General features: G+C 46.3%; 1 protein-coding gene across 4 annotated transcripts in view; it reads right to left on the bottom strand.

Annotated features, from left to right (window-relative positions):
* The window catches only part of SLC4A4 (solute carrier family 4 member 4), a 116,946-nt gene that overhangs the window by 49,795 nt on the left and 45,184 nt on the right, over window positions 1-21,967 (bottom strand). For all 4 annotated transcript variants that reach the window (XM_064711387.1, XM_064711389.1, XM_064711390.1 and 1 more), the window contains exons 4-5: window positions 3,900-4,035; window positions 58-218 (exon numbers count right to left, since the gene is read on the bottom strand). In XM_064711387.1, coding sequence (XP_064567457.1) covers window positions 58-218; window positions 3,900-4,035 — 297 coding nt within the window. The remainder of the gene's footprint in view (window positions 1-57; window positions 219-3,899; window positions 4,036-21,967) is intronic.

Below are 21,967 nucleotides of genomic sequence, written 5' to 3'. Positions count from 1 at the left end.
GTTAATAAAAATTCGTGGGGAAGTGGTGAGAGAAAGAGCCAAGGCAGGTGTACTTACCCACCACCTGTGGGAGGGAAGAAGCCTCCATATCCAGCATGATGGAGCCCTTCTCTATGCACGTCCTCAGCTCGAACAGGCTGTGCAGGGACAAGGTGGCCACGTGCGGTTTGCTCCATCGCTCGCCACCTTGCTCTACCTTCTCCTCAAACTTGATCCACCTGCAACAGGGCAGAGCAATGACATGGGGTTAAGGCTGTTGTTTCCTTGCAGGGAAATAAATCAGCATTTCTGGAAATAAGGCAACTTGTCCTTCATTATCTGGGCAGTTCTGGTTTAATGGTTGGACTCTATCGTCCTGGAGGGCTGTTCCAAATGGAATGATTCTGTGATTCAATTTCAGGCAATAAAATATGGAATCAGCCACTGTCAAGATGGAGGCAGAGTGGAATACTGCTGTCCCATGCCCACAGGCTGACAAAGATGGGAAGAGAGGAGCACAAGCTAGTCATGTCTGAAGGTGCTTTTAGAGAACAAATGAGCCACCAAAGGAGAAGGCACAAATTAAGGAGCTCATTCTTTCCCTCCAGCTGCTGTTTAATGATTTAACCAAGCAGGTTTGAAAAACCCAGAAAACTTATCTCTAATGGAAGGTGAGAGCAAAGGGTGAATCCTGGTTGTGCAAAACACCCTTTATACCCCTAAAACTACACCCCAAGAGCAGGGAAGCAGGAGGCTCCCTGTCCGTGGCATGCAGCCCATCCCCAGTTCCCCCCACAGCTTTGACCCTGCCCTTGGCCCCGCTGTGCCCAGCCCAACAGCGTGCAGGGATGGGCAGTGGGGATAGAGCACAGGGCTCCTGCGGGCCTGGGGGATCTCAGCTGGCCCATACCTTCTTCCTCACCACAGCACCCAGCAACAGCTCTGCTGTAAACTGGGGGTGCAGGAAAACGTGGCCCAGTACGCCCTAATGGCAAAGCAGAAATGCTTTTTAATCCCCTCTTGAGACACCATTTTAATATATGTGAAAAATGAAAATTCCAGTGACTAATATAAAGAGATTATTAAGAAAAAGGTAAGGAATAAGGTAAGAAAGCTCATAAATTTTTTCAAAAGAATATTATTAACAGCAAGGGAAATTATCTTTAATCCTGAAAAATGTATTACTTGAGGATTAATCAATTATGCTTCACAACTGCAATAATCTCTTTCTGAGACTTTGTTTTTTTAAAGCTGCTTTTTAACTCAAGATAAAAGACTGATTTTCATCTCCAATTAATAAGGTCCTTTTAGTTCACAAAAAAATAAGTGTTTCCTAGGACACCTGAGGGATCTGGGTGGATGCAAGTCTGTGCACTTGAGGGGCTTTGTGTGGAGCCACATTTACCCTGTAACAGCAGGAAGGTTGCAAATTACCAGTGTTTGTCCTTCCAGGGAAAGTGATTACTCACAACTATCAATATTTACTTTCTGTTTACTTTTCTCACTGCAACCCACAGTCGCAACACAATACACCAAACATTAACTTGCAAACCTGGGTGAACAAATGCCTGCTGGATTCACACCACCAGAGAGTGGTGTGGGTTGGGAGGGACTTCACAGCTCCCCTAGTTCCAAACTGCTGCCATGGGCAGGGGCACCTTCACTAAGCACGGAATGCCTGCATCCCAGAGGTGGTCACAGGATACCAAGTGAGGCACAAAAAGGAGACGACCTGCAGCAGCTGGAGGGCCCCAGCCTGTTGTGAGGAGCACTGAAGTATCTTTGGGGACCAAGACATATATATCTTGGGGGATATTCTCTCTAAAAGGCAGAGAGATGGCAGGAAGGTGATGGGATTACAGAGAAAAGGAATGACAGTGCTGGACTGTGGGATGGTGGATATGGGTTTTTTGAACTTCTGTTATAATCATTTTTGTTCTATAAGCTGTGCCAGGAATTACATTTCTATCCTTCACCCTTTTACACCTGATAATATCACCACAGCTTTCACGGGCTGCTGGGAGCGAGGTGCAGCAGACAGAAGGAATGTGTAGGTGTCAGAACAGAGCAGGAAGGAGATGAGGAAGGTAATTTGATTGTTTGCTCTTTCAAATATGAGTGCAGCCTTTAGCCCTGCAACAGCCTGAAGCCAGCATTGCTTTCCCCAGCTGGGAGCTGTGCAGTTCTACCCTGGGCCAGGGGAAGCATAGACCCTACAAGGTCTCTTCTGTCCTCTCCTCTTCCTCCACCCACACAGCCCTGCACTTGCTCCTGTGATCAGTACCTGCTCCTGCAACTTCCCAGCTGTGGGAGATGTTCTGCAGCAGCAGATGCGAAACAACCCCAAAACAGCTGGCAGACCCTGTGCCCACTGAAGCACAGCACCAGCCAGCTCTGGATGCACTGGGAGATGCTCAGGAGCTCTCAGGAGGATCTATGGTGCAAGATTAAGTAATTTCAGCAATGTACTTTTGAAAAATCCTGAGCAATCAGATACTTTGTAAGATCACTATCCACAAAGGCAGGAGGTTGGGTGAATTTAGAAACTTAACAGCACTTCAACAGGGTGCTTTGTTATATTCTGTGTCATTTATACAAAGAATCATGGATCCATTCAGGTTGGCAAAGTCCTCTACGATCATCCAATCCAAACATTAATCCAGCAAAGCCAAGGCCATCACCAACCCATGTGCCTAAGCATCACATTCACACATTTGCAGGAGATGAGGACTCCACCACTATCCTACACAGACAACCCTATGAGTGAAGAAATTTTTCCTAATATCCAACCTAAACCTCCTCTGGCACACCTTGAGGCTGTTTCCTCTTGTCCTGTGGTTTGCTCCTTGGGAGAAGAACCCTGCAGAGAACCACCCACACAGCTCCATGCAGCACTCCTACCAAAGATGTGTAACAACAGCTACATCAGGAAGTGCTGAATTCATGGTAAGAGGAAAGGAGAGCAATAAAGGGAGAAAAAGGATGAGCAACAAGTCAGAAGTTAGAGAGTAAAAGGCGAAAAGTCATTAAGTAAGCTTCCCAAGCAACTGAGAAGCAAAAATAAATTAAGATAAGAGGTAAAGGGGTAGGTGGTGGAGCAGCTCGTTAAATCACAGGTAAAGAAGATTAGGGTGACCAAACAGGGGCTAACTTTAAACAGACAGCGCCCTTAAGAGGGGAAGGCGGGGAAAGAGCTTAGCCCAGCCACCACAAAGAAAAGGAAAAAAAACCCCAGGCTCAGTGAGAGCAATTGGGAATAGGCCAGTGGTGTTCAGATATAAACTACATGTAACTTGTAGCAGCCAGACCCCAAAAACATCCCAGCTTTTTTCTCATGGCTTTTTGACCAAACTAACAGCAGCACCGAAGAACCCAACCAAGGAACTCAAAGCAAAGTAACCCCATGGAGCACTTAACATGCACCTTGAATAATTTCTTCACAAGAAAACAACTTTAAGCTTTTTTTCCTATTTAAAATTAATTCCATCAGTAATTCAGGAGGACAGGGACAGCCTGTCCCTGTGAGGTGGGACCAGGCTCAAAAGCCACTTTGGGGCAATAGTACTGAAGCGCTTTTGACTCAGCCAAATTGGAATTGGCAACTTCTGCCAATTCCGGCTGAGATGTGTCCCCCTTTGCAAAGCACTACTGAGCCCATACTTTTCTCTCCACAGGCAAACTATTGCAACCCATCTGGCACTCTCTTGTTCCCCAGCTTTTCTTTTGGAATACCTAAACAAACCCAAAAATTCTCTCATTTACCAAAGAATGGCAATTTGAACTTTGCAGGCTCCTTTCTGCAGCTTCCCCATGCGATCCTGCAGCACAGCTATTCCCCAGTGGAATGCTAAACCAGGAATCTCCCGTGGAAAGCACTGCTGGCTGCCCTTCCCTTTGGAGGTAAAGGAAAACCAACCCACCTTGCAGTCTCCTTCCACTCCATCTCCTGTCCATCGACAGCCAGAAGCTCGTCCAGCTCGGTGAAGAGCTGCGGGGGCGCGGGGCTGTCATCTTCCTCTCCGAGGATGAAGCGGATGCGCTCGGCGGCGGGGGAGACTGCAGAGGTGAAAATACTGCGGTTAACGGCCTGTGAGATGACCAGGGACGTGCGGCTCCTCTCCTTGCCCTGCTCCCCAAGGCCGTTCAGCTGCTTCTCCAGGCTGCTTCTGCCATCTGACATCCTCGGCGCTGCGGACACGGGCCGGGAGCGAGGTTGCCTCTATCTCCCTCTCTCCCCTTCCTTGCCTCTCACTGAACTTCTTACAAGTTCAAGCTGGGAGTAAAGTTCAGGAAAACTTGTCTTTTCCTACAGACCTTGACTATGTTACAGCAATTTGCAGTCCTTGTGAAAAAAAAAGCACTATGGTGCTCTGTGGCGCTGCCCGAGGACCGGCCGCTCTCTGAGCAGCCCGGATCCTTCACCCCCTTTTTTATATGACCTAAAACCAGTTCCAGCCAAACCAATTGGGGGCTTGCTGGCACAGCATCCCACTGCTGGCTTTCCCCTCCCTCCCTGCCAGCCAGGTTTGGGCTGCCATTGGCCTGCAAGGGAGGCTGGAACCTCCCCAGCCCACCACTGGAAAACACAGGAATACTTAACAGAAGGATTGTCCTCCTCTATACGTGAAGAATGCAACCCCATGCATTTAGTCAGGCACCAATGCACTGAAAAAAACCAACTGGTCTGGGTTGGAAAAAGCTGCCTGTTTAGGCAAAAGAGCTACTATGTTCAAACACACAGCACAAGCAAAGCCTGTTTGTTTTATAAGCTCAAGAAAAAGGACAGAAACCCTTTCTTGGCTAAGGGTTCAAAATTCAAACCTGAGAACATCACTGTACCCATCATCCCGAGGCCATCTCCTAAAGGTAAGTGGAGCCCACACCACCAGAGTCACCTTGCTGGAGGGCTCCTTGGGGTCTACAGCCTTTTTCTCAGCATATCACCTTAAAATAAAGGTGTGACCATGTGAAATTTTAAGACAGACATCCTTTCTGCTGGATGTTTATCAGCATTAGAGATACACAGCAGACTATGAACTTTGAACAGTTCCGCTAAAAACGCCTTTCTTTTCAAAAGATCAGCTGGCTCTCTCTTGCAAAATAATTAATTACATCAGGTGTCCAACCACATTGATTTTTCCAGGGTAAACAGACTCTCAATTTGCAACTGGGAAAAAAGAAACCAGTAGAAAACATGCCCTTTACTCCTTTTTCTTTTCCTTAAATAAACTTTGATAGCTTTCTTCCTAAGTTACTCAGAGTGATGATGCTTCAGTGATATAGATTTCCTTTTGACTGAAAGTATATCAGTAATCATAAATGCCCTTGGGAACTCCTGGGAGCCAAGGACCTTGCCCTGCTGCTACAGCAGCCTCTCTATCATGAGGCATTCAGCTTCCTGCAGGCTTCAGGAGAGCTGGGGAGAGACTTCTAACAAGGGCCTGGAGTGACAGAAAAAGGGGGAAGGGCTTCCCACTGACACAGGACAGGCTTAGATGGGATATTGGGAAGAAATTATTGCCTGCGAGGGTGGTGAGGCCCCGGCTCATGTTGCCCAGAGAAGCTGTGGCTGCTCCATCCCTGGAAGTGTCCAAGACCAGGTTGAATGCGGCTCGGGGCAACCTGGGGTAGTGGAAGGTGTCCCTGCCCATGGCAGGGGGCTGGAGATGCCAGACACATGCATGTTCAATCATCCTCCCCCTTCACCACTAATGAATCTCAATATCCTTTTATATTTAAATGGAATTCAAATATCACAGCTAGAAAACAAATAAAATACATGCCCATCTTATTGCTTCAAAAAGCAAGATGGACCACAGAAGTGGTTGCTGCTTGGAAGAGGCTGTAAGAGAAGGGACTGCAAAGCTCCTTGAGCTATTGAAGGCATCCACTGGAGCCAATAGGAAAAGTGTCTCTTGAGTCACTCTGAAGTGGCTTCACCATATGAAGTGTTACCCTGATGCTGCCAGCCATAACTCACTCACTCCACAGTATTTTGCACACTGAACCTGGGTGCCCATCGTCCGTCACCCCCTCTCTCTTGGCTGCCTCCTCTCTGTGTTGCTGATTACCCATTACCTGCACTTAGGGCTGATGATAAGGTTCACAGCCCCATTAGGGCCCTTGCTGGGTCACAGGTCCCGATGCTGGCCTGACCACATGTTCCTGATTGCCATTCTGTGGGTTAATGGGCCGTTTATGGGCTGTTTATGTGCTCTCTTGAGCAAGGAGAACATATTTCCATCCTCATCTCCAGGTGAACACCGTGTGCTCGGTGTGGGCAGCTGGCTGAGCCCCGGACTTAGGGGCTGGGGAGTCATTAACCCGGGGGTGACCCCCCAGCCCCCTGCCTGCCCGACTTCTGAGCACCACCGGGCCAGCCTGGCCCAGCCTTGGCCACCACCTTGGCTTCCAGCCCGGCCATCCAGCTCGGGAGCTGCTCAAACCAGCATCCCTGACGCCAGGAACAGCTCAATGCTGCTTTCCTTACTGTCTTCAGGAGAACAATCTGATGGTCAACAGACATTTGCAGCAGAAAAAAGGCTCATCCACAAATTTAGATGGCTGAGTTTATATATTCATTGCAGAGGGTTGAATGTTCCTACACAACAACATGGATACAGAGGGAATGGGATGTCTCTCACTTGCCTCTCTTCCCTTTCCTGTTCCATTCAGTCTGTGAGGTAGCTTATAAAAGGATAACTTGCACAAGAGCAAACACATCAGCAGTTTCTCCAAGTTCAGCTCAGGCCAGTTCTGAGCACAATACATACCCTTGGGTTCCCAAAGGCAAAAATCAATCTCCATCAAGAGAGAGGAATCTCAGGGAATTCGGAAATAGGGAGAGACACGTTCTCGCACAACGTCAAATGGGGCATGCCTGAGCTTCCCAGCCCTGCTCCAGCACTGGCTTTGGTGGCAGCCATCACTCACTGCCTGGTGCAATGGCACAGTCACACACGGAAATGCCAGAGGGCTTGGTGGCACTGGCCCCCTATCCTAAAGTCACCTCCTGCTTTGGTGCTGAGGGCCTGGCTGGTGGTGGAAGGCAGCTACAGCCTGGCTCTCCGGGTGTACAGGGCTGCCTCAGGATGGAGAGCAGGGGGTACCTGTGTTGATGCACAAGTAAACAGCCTGTTCTCCACTCAGCCAACATGCTTTCCCTCCTGCTTTTTCAGCTGGCTGCTATCAGGGACACTTCTGAAGACATGAAAAACTTAGTTCCTTATCAGGAAAATGTTGTTGAACAGGTTTGTCTTTGAAATCAGGATTTCTTTGTTTGTGCTTGCTTCAAGAATCAGAACTATTCAATCAGAACTCTTCTTGTGTTTCTACTTTGGTACAGATTTTCAAAGGTATTTTAAAGCCTTAAAAGATAACATTAACTAAAGTTAAGATAAACCAAAATTACCCTCTTCACACAGCTATAAAGGACTGAAAATTCACACAGATGAAGTAAGTCACTGGAGACAGATGGAAGAAAACCTTTTATTGTTTTAAATGGACAGAAGACAGCCACATTTCCTTCAGTAGGGTTTCCCTTTACAAGGAGAAGTTATGTTTTGAACATGTTAATGGCATGGCTAGCTGCATAACAAACCCATCCTATCTCCTCCCTGCAACCCTGTAGCAGTCTGACATTGACTCCAGTGAGAACAGGATTAAGCTGCAATACATTTTTCAAAGAGAGAGCCTTCTGAGATATTTTGTTGCCAGAACCACTGCTGATTTTCCTATCTGGCTGAAAATAAATGTAAGATAATTGCAGAGAGTTTTGCTGAGTAACTAGTTAGCAAAAACTCCTATCTTGCCCTTCAATTCAGCCCACACTTCTTGAAAAGACTCTTCTCTCCGTCGGTTCCCACTTGCTAATGTCTTCAGTACTTTATTACACTGAGGACCTGCACCTCAGTCAACTGCTTCCTCAATCTGAGGCCTAAGGGATACAAACAGATACAAAGGTGTCTGTTACTTCTAAGTGAGTTGGCAGCTACAGAAATCCCTGAGAGACTTGGTGCAAATCCCTCCCCAGAGCCTGTGGAACCAGTACCAAGGAAAGTGGTTTGTCAAATGTGCATTCCAGGCAGGCTTATTAAAATAGGACACGATCACACTCCCCTTCCTTTCTGGGGCTGCCCTCCCTCTGCTAAAGCCCAGGTCAAACCCATCCACAGTCAGAGCAGTGACACACTTGTCCAGACACCTGTTACAGACTTAAACTTGTTTCCTTTCCAGTTAAGCTAACTTGCCTTCCAAAATTCTCTGTTACCAAAACCAATTTTAACTGTGCGTCACTGTCAACACAAGACACCAGCTAAAGGCAGGTGGGTAGGCTTTGGTGGCCCACAGTCCCACCAGCTTCCTTTAAAGACAAACCTGAATAGAATTTCACTTAAAAGCAGGAGATGAGAAAACAATCACCTGGGACACCTACTTCTGGAAAGACTGCTCTGAGTTTTTGGGAGCACTGCTCCGAGGCTGCACCCTGGCCTTTCCCAGGGTCCCACAGAAGCAGCCCTGGGTGATCTGCTCCCCAGCTAATCGCTCTAAGCAAGCGTGAGAATTTCTCCTTGCTTGTTTTGCGTCTCTGCTTGTGAAGGATCACTTTTTGACCCCATGTCGGGGCAGGCTGGCTGTGAGGCAGATTACGCTTTCCACAGGCAACACCTGGCAGCTGGGAACGCTCCCCACAGTACCTGAATCCCTCCCCAGGCCACTTCTTGCACGATTGTGGGGCGCAGAGAATGCTACTTGAGATGCTTGCTCTATTTTGGAGCAAATCTACCCTATATTTTCAGTGTCCCATACCAGACATAATGAACAGCACTGACTGTCTTTGGAATAATCAATTTTTTGCTGGACTTTTGGACTGCATGATAGTACATGTTTTGCTGTAAATTCCTCTGCAGCACGTGGCATATATTAAGTGTCTGATCTACAAAAAATCTTCAGTATTGGACAAATTCTTACTAATAGTGTGTTCTGTCAAGCACCAGAAGAACGGCAGCATTTACATAATCCCTTGCTGGGCATTCCCAGCTCCCTTGGTCTTTGGTGCTGTGCCTACAGACACTTTTTAAAAACATTCCTTGGAGATGCAGGGAGAGAAAAAGAACCCTTCTTCCAAAAATGTTTCACATCAACTCATCATTGGATGCAATATGGACAATCAGTCTGGGAAACTTCTAAACAAACCCAGCACCATCTCATGAAAATGTTGTGAGCCTTATTCTAAAAGGCAGTTCCTACAAAAGAAGGCAGCCTGCCAATCCCATCCACATGGCTGTGATGGAGAGACCACTGCATGCTATATCCCAAGTCCCATGATGAGCTTTTTCCAGCACTGCTCCACTCTAGGGAGACTCTGCCTTCAAAGACTGTTTTTCCCAACTGGAGCCAAACCCAGTAATGTCTACACAACCTGCCAGAAGCACAGGCAGCTGCAGAATCCCAAGGAAATGGGAAAAGATAGCCTCCCACAGACACACAATGAGCCATTTGAGCCAAACTAAGCATTTTACCTATTATCAATGTGAGGCTCTGCCTGCTCTCATCAATGCCAGGCTCCCCTGATTCCAAGGGTGCTGAATTGGGCATACATGGACCATGCAATTCCCTATGGGTATGCCACAGCTAGGTGCTAATCAACACTGACTGGATAGAAAAACAGGAAATTTGTCTTTTTACACCACATTTAAAAATTTTTCTAGGTTCTCAGAGTGCCATTCTTAATTGCATTAAAGGCAGCAATGCCGATGACACTTCCTTTTACAAACCAACTACTCCACAGTGACAAACCATACTGGTTATAAATCCTGATATAAAACATACCACAAGCAATTCACTGCAAAATATGGATAACAAAGGTATTTTTGGACCAGTCCTGGAGGTCAGCCATCGTACCTCCAGTTGTGTCAGACTGCTACAGCAGCACATTTTTAAGGAGCGATTCCCAAGCAGTTGCCAAGAAGACTTTAATAAAGAAAGAGCAGCACCTAGGGAAAGCCTGACTTTCTCCAGAGCTCTGGAACATTTCCTGTTGTCACACAGACACAGGATGCTGTCTGGCATCACACCTCCATTGGATCTGAGCAACAGTCAAGTCCCCAGTGAAACAGCAGAGCAGTGGCTGCCACATAGAACTGAGTTCAAAAATCACTCCGTCCTTCTCATTATTTTCCTTCTTTGGCTTTTCTTGGTTTCCCTTTTCAAAGCAGTGTGGCTTTCACAGTCTCCTTCCTGGTGCTGTCCACCTCTCTGGGATTCTGCTGGGTCCTGCTCTAGTACCTTAAACACTGTAAGCACACCATGATCACACACAGCCCTTCCACACCTCCATCAGTATCACTGCACCATGTGCCCACAAAGCAACTGCTCATCATAAGCACAAGGGAAAACTCCTGCTCCTCTGATGAACCAAAAAAAAAAAATCCTTTTCTTCTTCAGCACTGAAATGTTGCTCCCCAAAGATGGTTTTAAAGCAGTTCTGAGGAGCTGCAGTCCCTGTAAGCAGCATTGTTTCTTGCACCAGCCACAAGCCCTCCTGCCAAACTCTAACTCAGTCTATCACTGCTCATTTACCTCGTTTAGGTAACAGGGAGGGTACAGGGACACTTCTAACGACACAGCCATAACAACTCTGAGCTCTCCTCTTGGGTTTAAGCTTCCACACAACGACAAGAGGAAACTTCCTCTCTGCCTCCCAACCAGCCCTCCGGCTGCAATAGCCAATTTTCTGCCTATTAAGCTCTTCTCACAAGCAGGGTTTCATCACTGTCTATTTGTCTCGTTCAATCAATCTCCACAGCTGACTGTTTCAGCACTTCTGGAAGCTTCCTTCAGCAGGGGCTCAGCAGGACAGAGCCCACTCACAGAGGGAGGAAACTGCACACGTGTGGGTGAGGATTTTCCATAGTTATTCCCACAGTTTCCGAGCACACCGAGCCCTTTGCCTCATGTCTCCGGCTGCAGCAGAGCCCACCTCTGTTGCCAGGCAGTTTTTCAAGGAGTACTGAATGTTTCTGGCATCCACACTTTTTGCTTTCAGCTCTTTTCATTTTGTCCCCTCTGTTTTCCATGTTGCCAAACACCTCATCCATTCTGGGCACAGAGGGAGCCGTGCTTTATTATTCCTCACCATCCCTGGAGAGACCAACCAATGCATGAGAGCTAAAGGCATGGGCTGGGGGGTTCTGCAGGTTGTTATTCCTTCCTCATCACCTGTCCTGCTCCAAACTCCACATAGGAGAGGGAAGCCACGGTGTAAATATGTATTTTATAGAATGCCACACTGGTTTAGGTTGCAAGGGACTTAAAGATCATCTTGTTCCAACCCGCTGCCACAGGCTGGGACACCTTCCACTTAGCCCAGGTTGCCCCAAGCCCCATTCAACCTGGTCTTGGACACTTCCAGGGATGGGGCAGCCACAGCTTCTCTGGGCAACCTGAGCCAGGGCCTCACTGCCCTAACAGACAAGAATTTCTTCCTGATATCCCATCTAAACCTGTCCTGTGTCAATGGGGAGGCATCCCCCCTTGTCCTACACATACTCCACACTAAAAGCACTATCACAGAATTACAGAACTGTAGGACACCAGGTTGGAGAGACCTCAAGGATCATCTGCTCCAACCAGCTCAGAAGCCAGAGCTCAGGAGGCCGCTTCACCTTGACTCACAGCAAGGTGAGGAAGGCGCCACCCTCCTCTGAGATGCTTTCAAAAAGGCTTCTCTATTTTCCCACCAGCTTCTGAACAGCTCTGCTCAGTGACAAACTGCCCTTTTGGCTCACAACAGTTCACAGCCGCTTATGTAAAAAGCTGCAAAGCCAGCCTGAGAATCCAGACAATGCTTCCATTGACCAGGAGAGCACCAGGATTTGGCCTGACAGGGTGCTTACAAAATCAGCTGGTTTCACATCTGGGCGCTGGTTTTCCTCACATTTCCCTGCTGCTGCAAAGCAAGCTCCATCAGGTGGATCCACCCCTACAGACCTGCCTCTCTGGGTGCCTGCATTTACTCTGTATGTTAAATCCTGACCAACGCCACTTTCCTCCCCTGGCATCCCTGGAGATGGTAGCACCATCCTGATGGAACTGTCCCACCAGTTAGCAGCGTGGCAAAGCAAAGCTCTGCGTGGGTAAATCACCTCTCTGAAGGCATTTTCTTTTTCTCTCTGGGTCGAGTCAAGGGAACTCGGAAAAGGGCTCTTGCAATGGCATTTGGGAGCAGAAAGACTCTATTGAGACAAAGCCACAATGAGCAGTTTCGGGCCTGCCTTTAAAAATTAACCACCATTAACTCCGGGCTTGGCAGGGCTCCAGGCTGCCAGCAGCACACTCCTTCCAAGCAGCTTCCCAGAAACTCCCAATTCAGCTCCTTCTCAAAAGCCTGCTGACATTTGGGCAGCTCCTGCTCTGCACTGGTTTCCCCTTGCAACAGCAAGTGAAGTTCAAGCTTCTGCCTCCTTTTAACTCTGAGCTTCACAGACTCACCCCCACCTCCTACACAAGCTCCAAACCTCCAGGGAACACGACTATGGTGGAAAAAACCAGTGGATTTGCTGGGGTCTCATCCATGCTGAAAGGTAGCTTTACAGCTTTAAGCAAATTTCTGTAATTCAATCAAGGAAACATAAGTATAAAATATTTCCACTTTCAGGAAAGGAACATGACCAGGATCTACACTAGTAAAACTGTGTACAAGAAAAATAAAAGACCATTATCCAATGGATTTATCTAGGAAAATTAGGCACGGGTTGGCTTTCAGCAAGTGAATGCACTGTAACTAAGATCAATACACTCCAGAAAAGGCTACTGCCAAAACTGAAGAAGGAGGAAAGCAAGTTCAAACAAACCCAACTTGTTTTTTCACTGAAAAACGAGAAATCTGGTACCTAGAGATACATTTGGTGACTCCTTATGGAATGCAACACGAGCCAGGCAGAGAGATACTTTTACCAAAACAACAAAGAGGCTCTAAAGCAGCAGTGAAGCACAAATACACAGAATAAGGAGGCAAAGCCACACTTAACTGCACCATTTAGGAACATCTGGGTCTGACACAAGCCCAGGTGAAAGGAAAACTACCAGAAATGAAAGATTCCACTAAACACTGGAGGATAAGTGCGTAAGGCATACAAGGAAAATGAATTATTTAAGACCATTAGCAGCAGGAGCTTGAGAAGGAGTGGGTGACCTGGACCACCTTGGAGAGAGACAGCCAATTAAAGGGATTAAAATGTGCAGGAAAGCAAAGCAGCCTCTTCGTGTGAAACCCCAGCACACAGGTGGGTGCACAGGCACTCAGCCTTTCCCAAAGGGTAATGTGGGACGAGGCAGGTGTGTGCAGAACAAAGAGGAGAGGATGGAAGTAAACCCAAGGAGTTCACAATGAGTGGCCAGGCCCTCTGTGCTCACATCTCACCAGACCCGTCCAGAGCCAAGGTTTTAGTCAGGTCTGAAATGTTTCACACAGCCTGAATCTGAAGAAAACAATCATCAATCCCCAGAATTACCTGGCACTGCTATCCAACAGGATGCCATCCACCATATTTTTACCATTTCTTTCTAGACTCCAGGCTGGGCCCTTTGGAGATTTTCCTTGCAGTTTCCAAAGGTGCACAAGGTGACTATGCCTTTATTTTTCTTACCCAACTAAAACCACATGGGATCTAAACTGCCCCAGCCTGCTGGGACTTACCCAGACCAGAGGGCTGCAGTTAAAAACAAATCCATTAGCAGAGTTCTCCAAAGTGCTACTTAAGCAGATTTTTTTTTCTTTCTTTTAAGCTCCTAAATGCAACTTTAGCAATTATTGGTTTATGTAATTGCCTAACATTTAATGTTTACAGCAACATTTTACAACCAATTTACATGCAGTTCACTAAATGCTTTAGGGTTAATTGGTCTTTTGCTGTGCATTAAGCAGCTTGCTAATGATTAGACAGTTGGGAAGAAAACATAAGTAGGAGGTCAGTTTGGGGATGGCTTGGACCAGGGGAATGGCTGGGGGGCATTTTTGCAGAAGTATTGACCTTCCTAATGGTCAGGTCCCAGCCTCACCCCCAAGTGGCAGAGATAGTGTCTTTTATAGGGTCACATTGTTCCCTTTGTGCTACCTGTGAGGAGGAGGAGGATACCACAGCAAAGGAGAGAGAGAAGATGCAATTCCTTGCACTTGGCAAGAATAATGTTGTACTGCCTGTGCTTGAAGGGAGCCCCAGGAGACCCAAGTATTCCCTGTCCTGAGCATCCAAAGGTATGAGGATGCTTCCAGGAGTAGGAAAAGTAACAGTGTGCCTCCCTGGGGCCCTGTGTCACTGCACTGCCATCTAAGGACAGAGTGCTCCGGACATGATACCACAACTGAGAAAGCCAAGTTAGTAACTTAATTACCAAGCTGGCCCTGCTTTGAGCAGAGGTTGAGACTCACTGATGGCACCTTCCAACCTCATTGATTCTATTTTATTAGCGACCTTCCCAGATAGATGATCTCCACTCCAGCTACCCCATCTGCTGCCCAAACATGAACAGTTTTGCCACGGCTTCAGGGAAAGTTTAGTAATGAAGAGAGACTGGAAACCCCACGCTGGGTTTAATGATCTGCTTGGCATCCTGGCCTGGAGAACGGGAATAGAAAGGAAAGTAACAAAACACCAACTCTGCATCAGAAGATACTGACAGACTCTTTGGAAACAGCAAGGGCTGCACCAGCCCAACCAAGACCAAACAGGAAAACAGCAAAACAAAGCTGAACAGCTTCCTTTGCATTTAGGGAATCGACTGTGACCAACCCAACAGGTAGTCAAACTCTACTTTTTAAATCCTTCCCCAAGCACAAAAAACTGGCAGTGGGATCAAAAGCACCGAGCAGCCAGCTGGTCTTAAACATTGTCCAGGACTTAGGAAAAAAATTAAGAAAAAAATAAGAGGGGAACAAATCAGCCAGGTACTACTGGTAATCTTTTAAACAACTTAAGATGGAATGAGCAAAGCAGAAATGAGCAGTGTTTTCCAAACTATTCCATCAGAACAGCACTGCCTCCAATGTGAATCTCTTCACAAGCACTGATCTCCTTAGAGTCATTAAATGCCATCTTTATTTCTTTTTAACTGGTCCCACTGCATTTTAAATTACCTTTTAAAAGTACAGCTGGAGCATATAAACATGATGTGTTGAAACACAGAACTGTTAAAATACAGGAAATAAATTTGAAAAGTTTGTGGTTTTACTGGTACTCAAATTTCATTACCCAGAAATAAGGAATGTACTAATTTTAAAACAAAAAATATTTGACTATTAAGAAAATCTCAGTGTCTGGCAAGTTCCGGCAGATGATTAATTATTACAACTCAGGAAGGGGTGCTGCTGCTTTCCTTCTGACCCTGCACACTCTCCAGGTGGGTTGAAGAATAGCAACAGCACACCTCACCTTTCCTCACTTTTATTGTCTTCCTGCTCCCACCCCTTCAGCCTCCTGTTCTCCCTTCTCTGCTGGGATCAGGACTCTGGGCTTGCACTATAACAAAATCTGTTTTGCTGATTCAGCTTAGTGCACGGCCACAAAATCAGCTAGATGGCCCTTAAACCTGTCAGATGGACATGATTTTTTTTACAAACTGGGTGGAAAACCATTAGCACACAGCAGTGAGGGATGCCCCATCCCTGGAAACATTCAGGGCAGGTTGGATGGAGCTCTGAGCAATGCAGTCTAGAGGAAGGAATCCCTGTCCATGGCAGGGGCTGGAACAAGATGACTCTGAAGGTTCCTTCCAACCCAAGCCATTCTGTGACCATTTTTATGATCCCATGAGATGGGTTAGATGGCTACAAAACCAGTTAGGTGGCCACAACAGCAAGAGGAGGGAGGAACAAAGGAGCTGGGGTGAGGTGGGAACCTCACGCAGGAGACCTGCCCTGACAAAAAGCTGAAGTTAGGGATAACCCCTCCATGGAGCTGCCCAGATTCCCAGCCCAGCAGCTGGGCCAGGCTCAGCTAAGGCTGAGGATATTCAAAGGGCCCTGTCACCGTGCCAAGCACACAGCTCCTGTGACAAGGGTTGCTTTGTCTTGTGTCCCCTCTGCCTCCCAGCACATGGGAAACTTCAGAAATTCCCTTGCTGAGGAGAACAACTAAGCTGAGTAACTTGGAATTACAGGCTTTTAAGGTTAGTTTGCTGCTGGAGCCAAGACATATTTCCAGAGCTTCTCAGGACTGAAAACAACCTCCTACTTTTAATGACTTGCCTTTTATCTTTAATAAGGGATTAGGAGCTATTTTTCCAGCTAATACCTTAAAATCCAGATAATCATAAAAGCAATCAGTAATACCCAATATATGTTAATTACTCATTTTCTTCTCGTCTCTGGTTGCCTTGCTGTCACTCAGGGCCATTAATTTGTCTATAACAAGGCTGCAAATCAAAATCAACAAAAGGCTTCAGGTCCTCTGGGGAGTCACAGGTTCGGACTTGGGGGATTAACCACAGATTATATCTGCAACAACAGCAAGGAAAACAATATTATGGCCAAAGAGGTGCTAAACTATCCCACCAGCCATTTACCCACGCCTGGACCTGCTTATTCCCACAGCAGTCAAGCAAAGCAAAAAACTGATTAAAAATCAGTTAACAAGCCACTGAACAAACTTGACAGCACTAAGGGGAGCCAAAGCTGCACTCACCAAGTCATTCCCAGTGAAATGCGACTCTAAAATAATTTTACTTTCTCCACACGAAGCTACACTGGCCTTTCCAAAGGGAATTTAAAGGAATAGCAGGTGTAGAAGCTTTACATTCAATATCTGATGCTGGAATAATGATGCTGATCAGCACATTGCTCAGAGAGGTAATACCTATGACTGCTCACAGAAGAGGGATTCACAGTTCCTTGAATGCCATGAATTTGAAGGATGCCTTGGATTTACCAGAATATTAAGGTGATAAGGAAAAACTGAAGCAGGAGCAAAGATGGATGTACCTACTTGGAATTCCATCCAGCATTTATGCTCTGCCCTCCCTGCACAGCCATTTCTCCCATTTCTGAGTCCTGAAGAGCTCTGCAGGGCCCCGAAAGGAGTTTAATCCCTCGTGCCTCAAACCAAACTCTCCATCACATCCATTACTGCACCTCTGGGTTTCAGGACTATCTGTTGGCAGTCCCAGCCCCCTTGAAAGCACGCACGTCCCGCACAGGTGATTCCTGACACCCCAAACACCTTCCCCTAATCTCCAAAGCCACAGTCACGTAACACCAGCCATTAGCTGCTTCTCAGCTCTATTAATAGAGCCCAGGCTGCAGCCAGCCTGGTGGCCAGGGCTGCTCCTGGCTCACGTAACACAGTCTGTGGCTCCTCTGTCCAGGAGCACACACGAGCTGTCAGTGCCCACCAGTCCCCTCAGCCAGCGACCAAGGCTCTCCCAGGAATACAGCTTTCCATCCCTGCCTCCCAACCCTGCAAGTGTCCTAAGCCAGGCTGCACCAGCTCAGAGCTGCCTGCTCTAGAGGAGGGTGTCCCTGCCCATGGCAGGATGGAACTGGATGGGCTCTAAGTTCCCTTCCTGCCCAGGCCATTCTGTGATGATTCTCTGAACAGAGAGCACAAAGTATACGTTTGATTCTGAAGACCTGAGCAGATCAAATTGCTTCATCCAAACGAGAATCAAAAGCTAGCAATTTCAGCCAAGACTACACAAATGTGCTAATCCAGTTCTTCCCAGTGGCATCTTCTACAGGGCAGAGGGAATATTACTGTCAGTTTACATTAATTAAATTATTCAGTTCATTAAAGAATTAAATATGATGTGACAACAGGAGAGGTTGTTCATTTTTTCAGAATTCTCAGCTACAAGAAGGGGTGGGAAGATGAGATCTAAGGAGAAGAGGGAATTTGGCTGGCTCATTAGTTCAGATAATGCTTAATCCCTAAAAGGACTTCAACTGGGGAGAAAACCCAAACACCAAGTAGCTGCACCATTACCAAAAAAGACAGCCTTCCCCTTGGATATTTTTAATGGAATTTCAATCTCCATCCACATGGAATTTGAAAAAGATGATCCAAAAGGAAGTCTTCCCCATCTCCAGGTGGATACCAGCATGAGCATCTGGCCATCCAATGTACAAAACTCAGGATGTTGGACGCCTGCACATCACAATGTCAAATTACACCAGGTATTATAGAGTGTGACTTGGCTACCAAAAGGGAACAGCAGATTCAGGGTGAAAGAAGTCCTAACAGCAAATGAAGGAAATAATGACAATGATATCACCAGATTAAATCCATTATTTAAAATAAAGTTCCCCACTTGCTGATTCAAATGAAGCATGATGTCTTGTACACTATTTTTTTAAGGCAAACATGAAGAGCTGATGAAGTGTCCCATGCATTACTTCACCCACTGAGCTAAACTCTCCATAGTGAGGTGCACATTTTCATGGCTCCAGGGAAAGGAGAACCATGACCCCAGTGAAGAAGGTACACAGCAGTCTGGAAGTGCAAGGCAGCACTGAATCACAGAATCCCCTAGGTTGGAAAAGACCTTTAAGAACTGGAAGCAGCAGTGAAGCTGCATTATGGAAAGAAATTCCCCAAGAATGTGTAAAGCACAAGCCAAGGCACACATGGATCCTGCTCAGCCATTCTGATTGCTGAATTGTAACTGATTTATTTGTGTACACATACCAAGAAGATTTTTGTATTTCTTCTCAAGCCTCCTTCTTAAAGCCTCCTGAAATTGGGGAAAAAAGTGACAGGAATACCATGTTAAGAAATACACAGGTGATTTTCAGGGAAATTAAATTCCTCAACTTCTGCCTCCCTGTTCCAAGCATTCTTTTAAAGCCCTAAGCTAAACCAAGGTGCTGAACAGAGAGATCCATCTCCTCCTTCCCCAGTCCTCCACCACAGAGCACTAGGTACACTTTGGTGGGATGCAGTTGTGAGCAACAGGAACACATGCTCCGAGAATCCCTTTTCCAGCAGCCATCGTGCCCTGCTCTGTCACTACAGTGAGCAAGTTCTGAACAAGGAAAATGAACTTGTCAGGGGGCTCCATCTATTTCAGAGCAAGAAACTCCATCATGTGGAATAGTAACACCAGAAGAACCAGGCAAGGACGGTCTGCTATATACTTCCATTAAATGCATGAAAGAAAAGAAGATGTAGAAACAAAGATTGGTTTTCCAGGTGTTCCTCAACTTTGTGGCACTGGAGAAGCTATGGAATAGAGAACAGCTCTTTCATATATAGCTGATCCCTCAACTCCAACCCAAGTTCTTCTGCTTAATTTTGAGATGAAGTCAAACCTCTGCCTACAAAATCACATTGCAGATGAGAACAGTACAATGCACTGATTTAGACAAAATAGCTTTCCTTCAAAACACTTTTGTTTTTATCCCCCAAAGAGACAGGAAACTGTGAGCAATAAACCTCAAGGATGTCTTTTCCAAGATTTGAAAGCTATTCTCCAGTGGAGATTCCCATTTTAAGCACATGCTTTGCATAACTGAAAGAAAATACATGACCTTGATAGTAAGCAAAATATTCCTTGCAAAACATTTACTCTTTTTCTTGCTGTGCAAAATCTGTCTGCTCTTCCCAAATGAAGGACACCAAACCCACATTCCTCAGAAAAACATCACACCAGATTTAACTGGAGGAAGGTGTTTTTACAAGTTCAGCACTGACCTTATGTTTCTGAAGCTGTTAGCTTCCAAGCAAAGAGCATTTTTCCCTCTGCAACATGTGCTGCCTCGGCTGTGAGGGCTTTTCCAGAGCCACAAGGATGTTCTTCACTTCCACATCAAGGGCATCTGATGGAGCACCAAATACCACCTGACATTGTCCCCATCCCTAGTAACATCTCAAGAACTCAAAAAGTATATTCAGGGTCTGTCCTCTTACTACCTTAAGCTACAGGAAGAGCAGTGTCCCCATCATAGAAGCCCAAAATGGTTTGGGTTGGAAAGAACCTCAAAATTTATCTCATTCCAATCCTTGGCCATGTGCAGGGACAGCTTCCACTATCCCAGGCTGCTCCAAGCCCTGTCCAACCTGGCCTTGGACACTTCCAGGGATGGGGCAGGCACAGCTTCTCTGGGTAACCTGTGCCAGGGCCTCACTGCCCTGCCAGGGAAGGAGCTTTTCCTGCTGCACCATCCAAGCCTGAAGCCATGATGAGCCACCCTGCAGGAACAAGTCACCAGTGGCAGTGGCTCCTACACACTCTGTGTCCATGTAGAGCTGACCTGGCAAAATCCTGCCTCTGCATTTCCCACAGGCACTGAGTTCAAACACCTGGGAACACCCCACAGCAGCAGTGCTGCTTCCAGACACGTCAGACAAGCAGAGACAGCAAGAGGAACTGCTCACAATGAATCCTAGGTGCCTGACCCACAGAGATCAAAAAGACGTAAAATTCCAGCAGATTTCCCAGGCCAGATCACAGATGCCACAGCCTTAGACAGTTGCCACTTCCAAAACTTTCCCGTTGCAACCCCTTTTCCAGATGAAACCTCAGAGGAAATCCAAATCCTTATTTCCAAAAGGTGCTGAACACCAGCAGGCTGCAGCCAAACAGGAGATCAACTTTCCAAGTCTCCAAGACTCAGAGTAAATACTGTACTTCTTCCTTTCAAGAAAATGAGTGAAAAGAAATACAAATGCTTTTCTAGTCAGTCTCAGCCCCACAATGCCAAAGTTATTGTAACACAGTCATTCCCAAGGGGCTGAAAATAAAGAGCCACTATCAGCGTGTATCAATGGAAGTACCACACTGCATTCCTGCCATCCATGAACACGTAACCTCTCTTCCCTCCCAGCCAGCAATCTTCCCTGTAGCTCCTTACATCTGCATATTAATATTATTCTGCCTTTTCTGTCTATCTTCAAAGGCTTCCAAAGTAGCCACATTCCCTTTTGACAACAGGAATTAACAGGTTCTCCCCCAGAGCATCACACCTTCCATTTCTTTGCCCTGCTCACGCCTGTCCCAAATTCCTTGGCAAAAACAGCTATAAACATGGGAACTTTGATCAATAGGGTTTTTTAGCACACTTATTAGAAGTGTGCAATAACCACTGTGGAGGAATGAGGCAAATGTACTGGTATCTTTCCATTTTTAGAAAAGCACATAATTACATTAACAAACAACAAAACTATGAGTTTAGTCACAGCACTGCAGCAAAAAGAGCCAAGTCACCAACCCTGCATTATCTGAAGATGTAATGAAGGCAAACTAAATATTTTCCCAACCCCAAAATAATGTTCAATTGAACTAGAAGGTGATCTGTGGTCTTCCAAAGCGTTTGGAATCCTCCACAAAGAGAGAATTAATTGCCTAAAAAAGGTCTGCTTTTAGCACAGAACAGCAGGTTTGGGAAATCTAAGGAAAGGGTGCACCAGACAATTTCTGACTGCAAACAATCTATCTCCTCTTGTGCTGAAGGGCAAAGAAAAGTCCCTTTTGTTGTTCACAGGTATTATATCCGCTTTGGGAAAGAAAGGAAAGAAGGCATCCCCAGCCTCCTAAATGCTACCAAGTCTCAGTTACAAGCCTACAGCTCCGCTGCTGTGAAATATGGGATGTCCTGAAAGCCACCCCTTTCCAAGGCTGGTACCAGCTGAGAGCTGTAACAGGATGCAAGTCATCTGCAGAGCTTGGTTTATCCATAAAGAATTCACAAGGATAAGGTTTGCTAAAACCTATTCTGCTCTAATGATCAAGGAAGGGCATCAGGCAGAAGCTGGGGAACAAGATCTTCATTCACAAACCTTACACAGCTGCCATCTTTTTCAGCTTCTTAATATTGAACTTTCCTATAATTAAGAAGCACCATAAGCATGAAAAACACTGTATTCCACAGGCACAGGTTTTTGGACAAAAATCCACATATGTTACCACTCTCACACAGAAAAATAAAGGTATTTTAAGACTGGAAATGAAATCTGAATGCAAAGAAAATGTTTCCTGGAGCAGGACAGACACAGCT

Source organism: Zonotrichia leucophrys, chromosome 4, assembly GCF_028769735.1.
Source record: "Zonotrichia leucophrys gambelii isolate GWCS_2022_RI chromosome 4, RI_Zleu_2.0, whole genome shotgun sequence".
Classification (NCBI taxonomy): Eukaryota; Metazoa; Chordata; class Aves; order Passeriformes; family Passerellidae; genus Zonotrichia; species Zonotrichia leucophrys.
The sequence above is the reverse complement of the archived record's forward strand: the minus strand, read 5'-3'. Positions and strand labels throughout refer to the sequence as shown.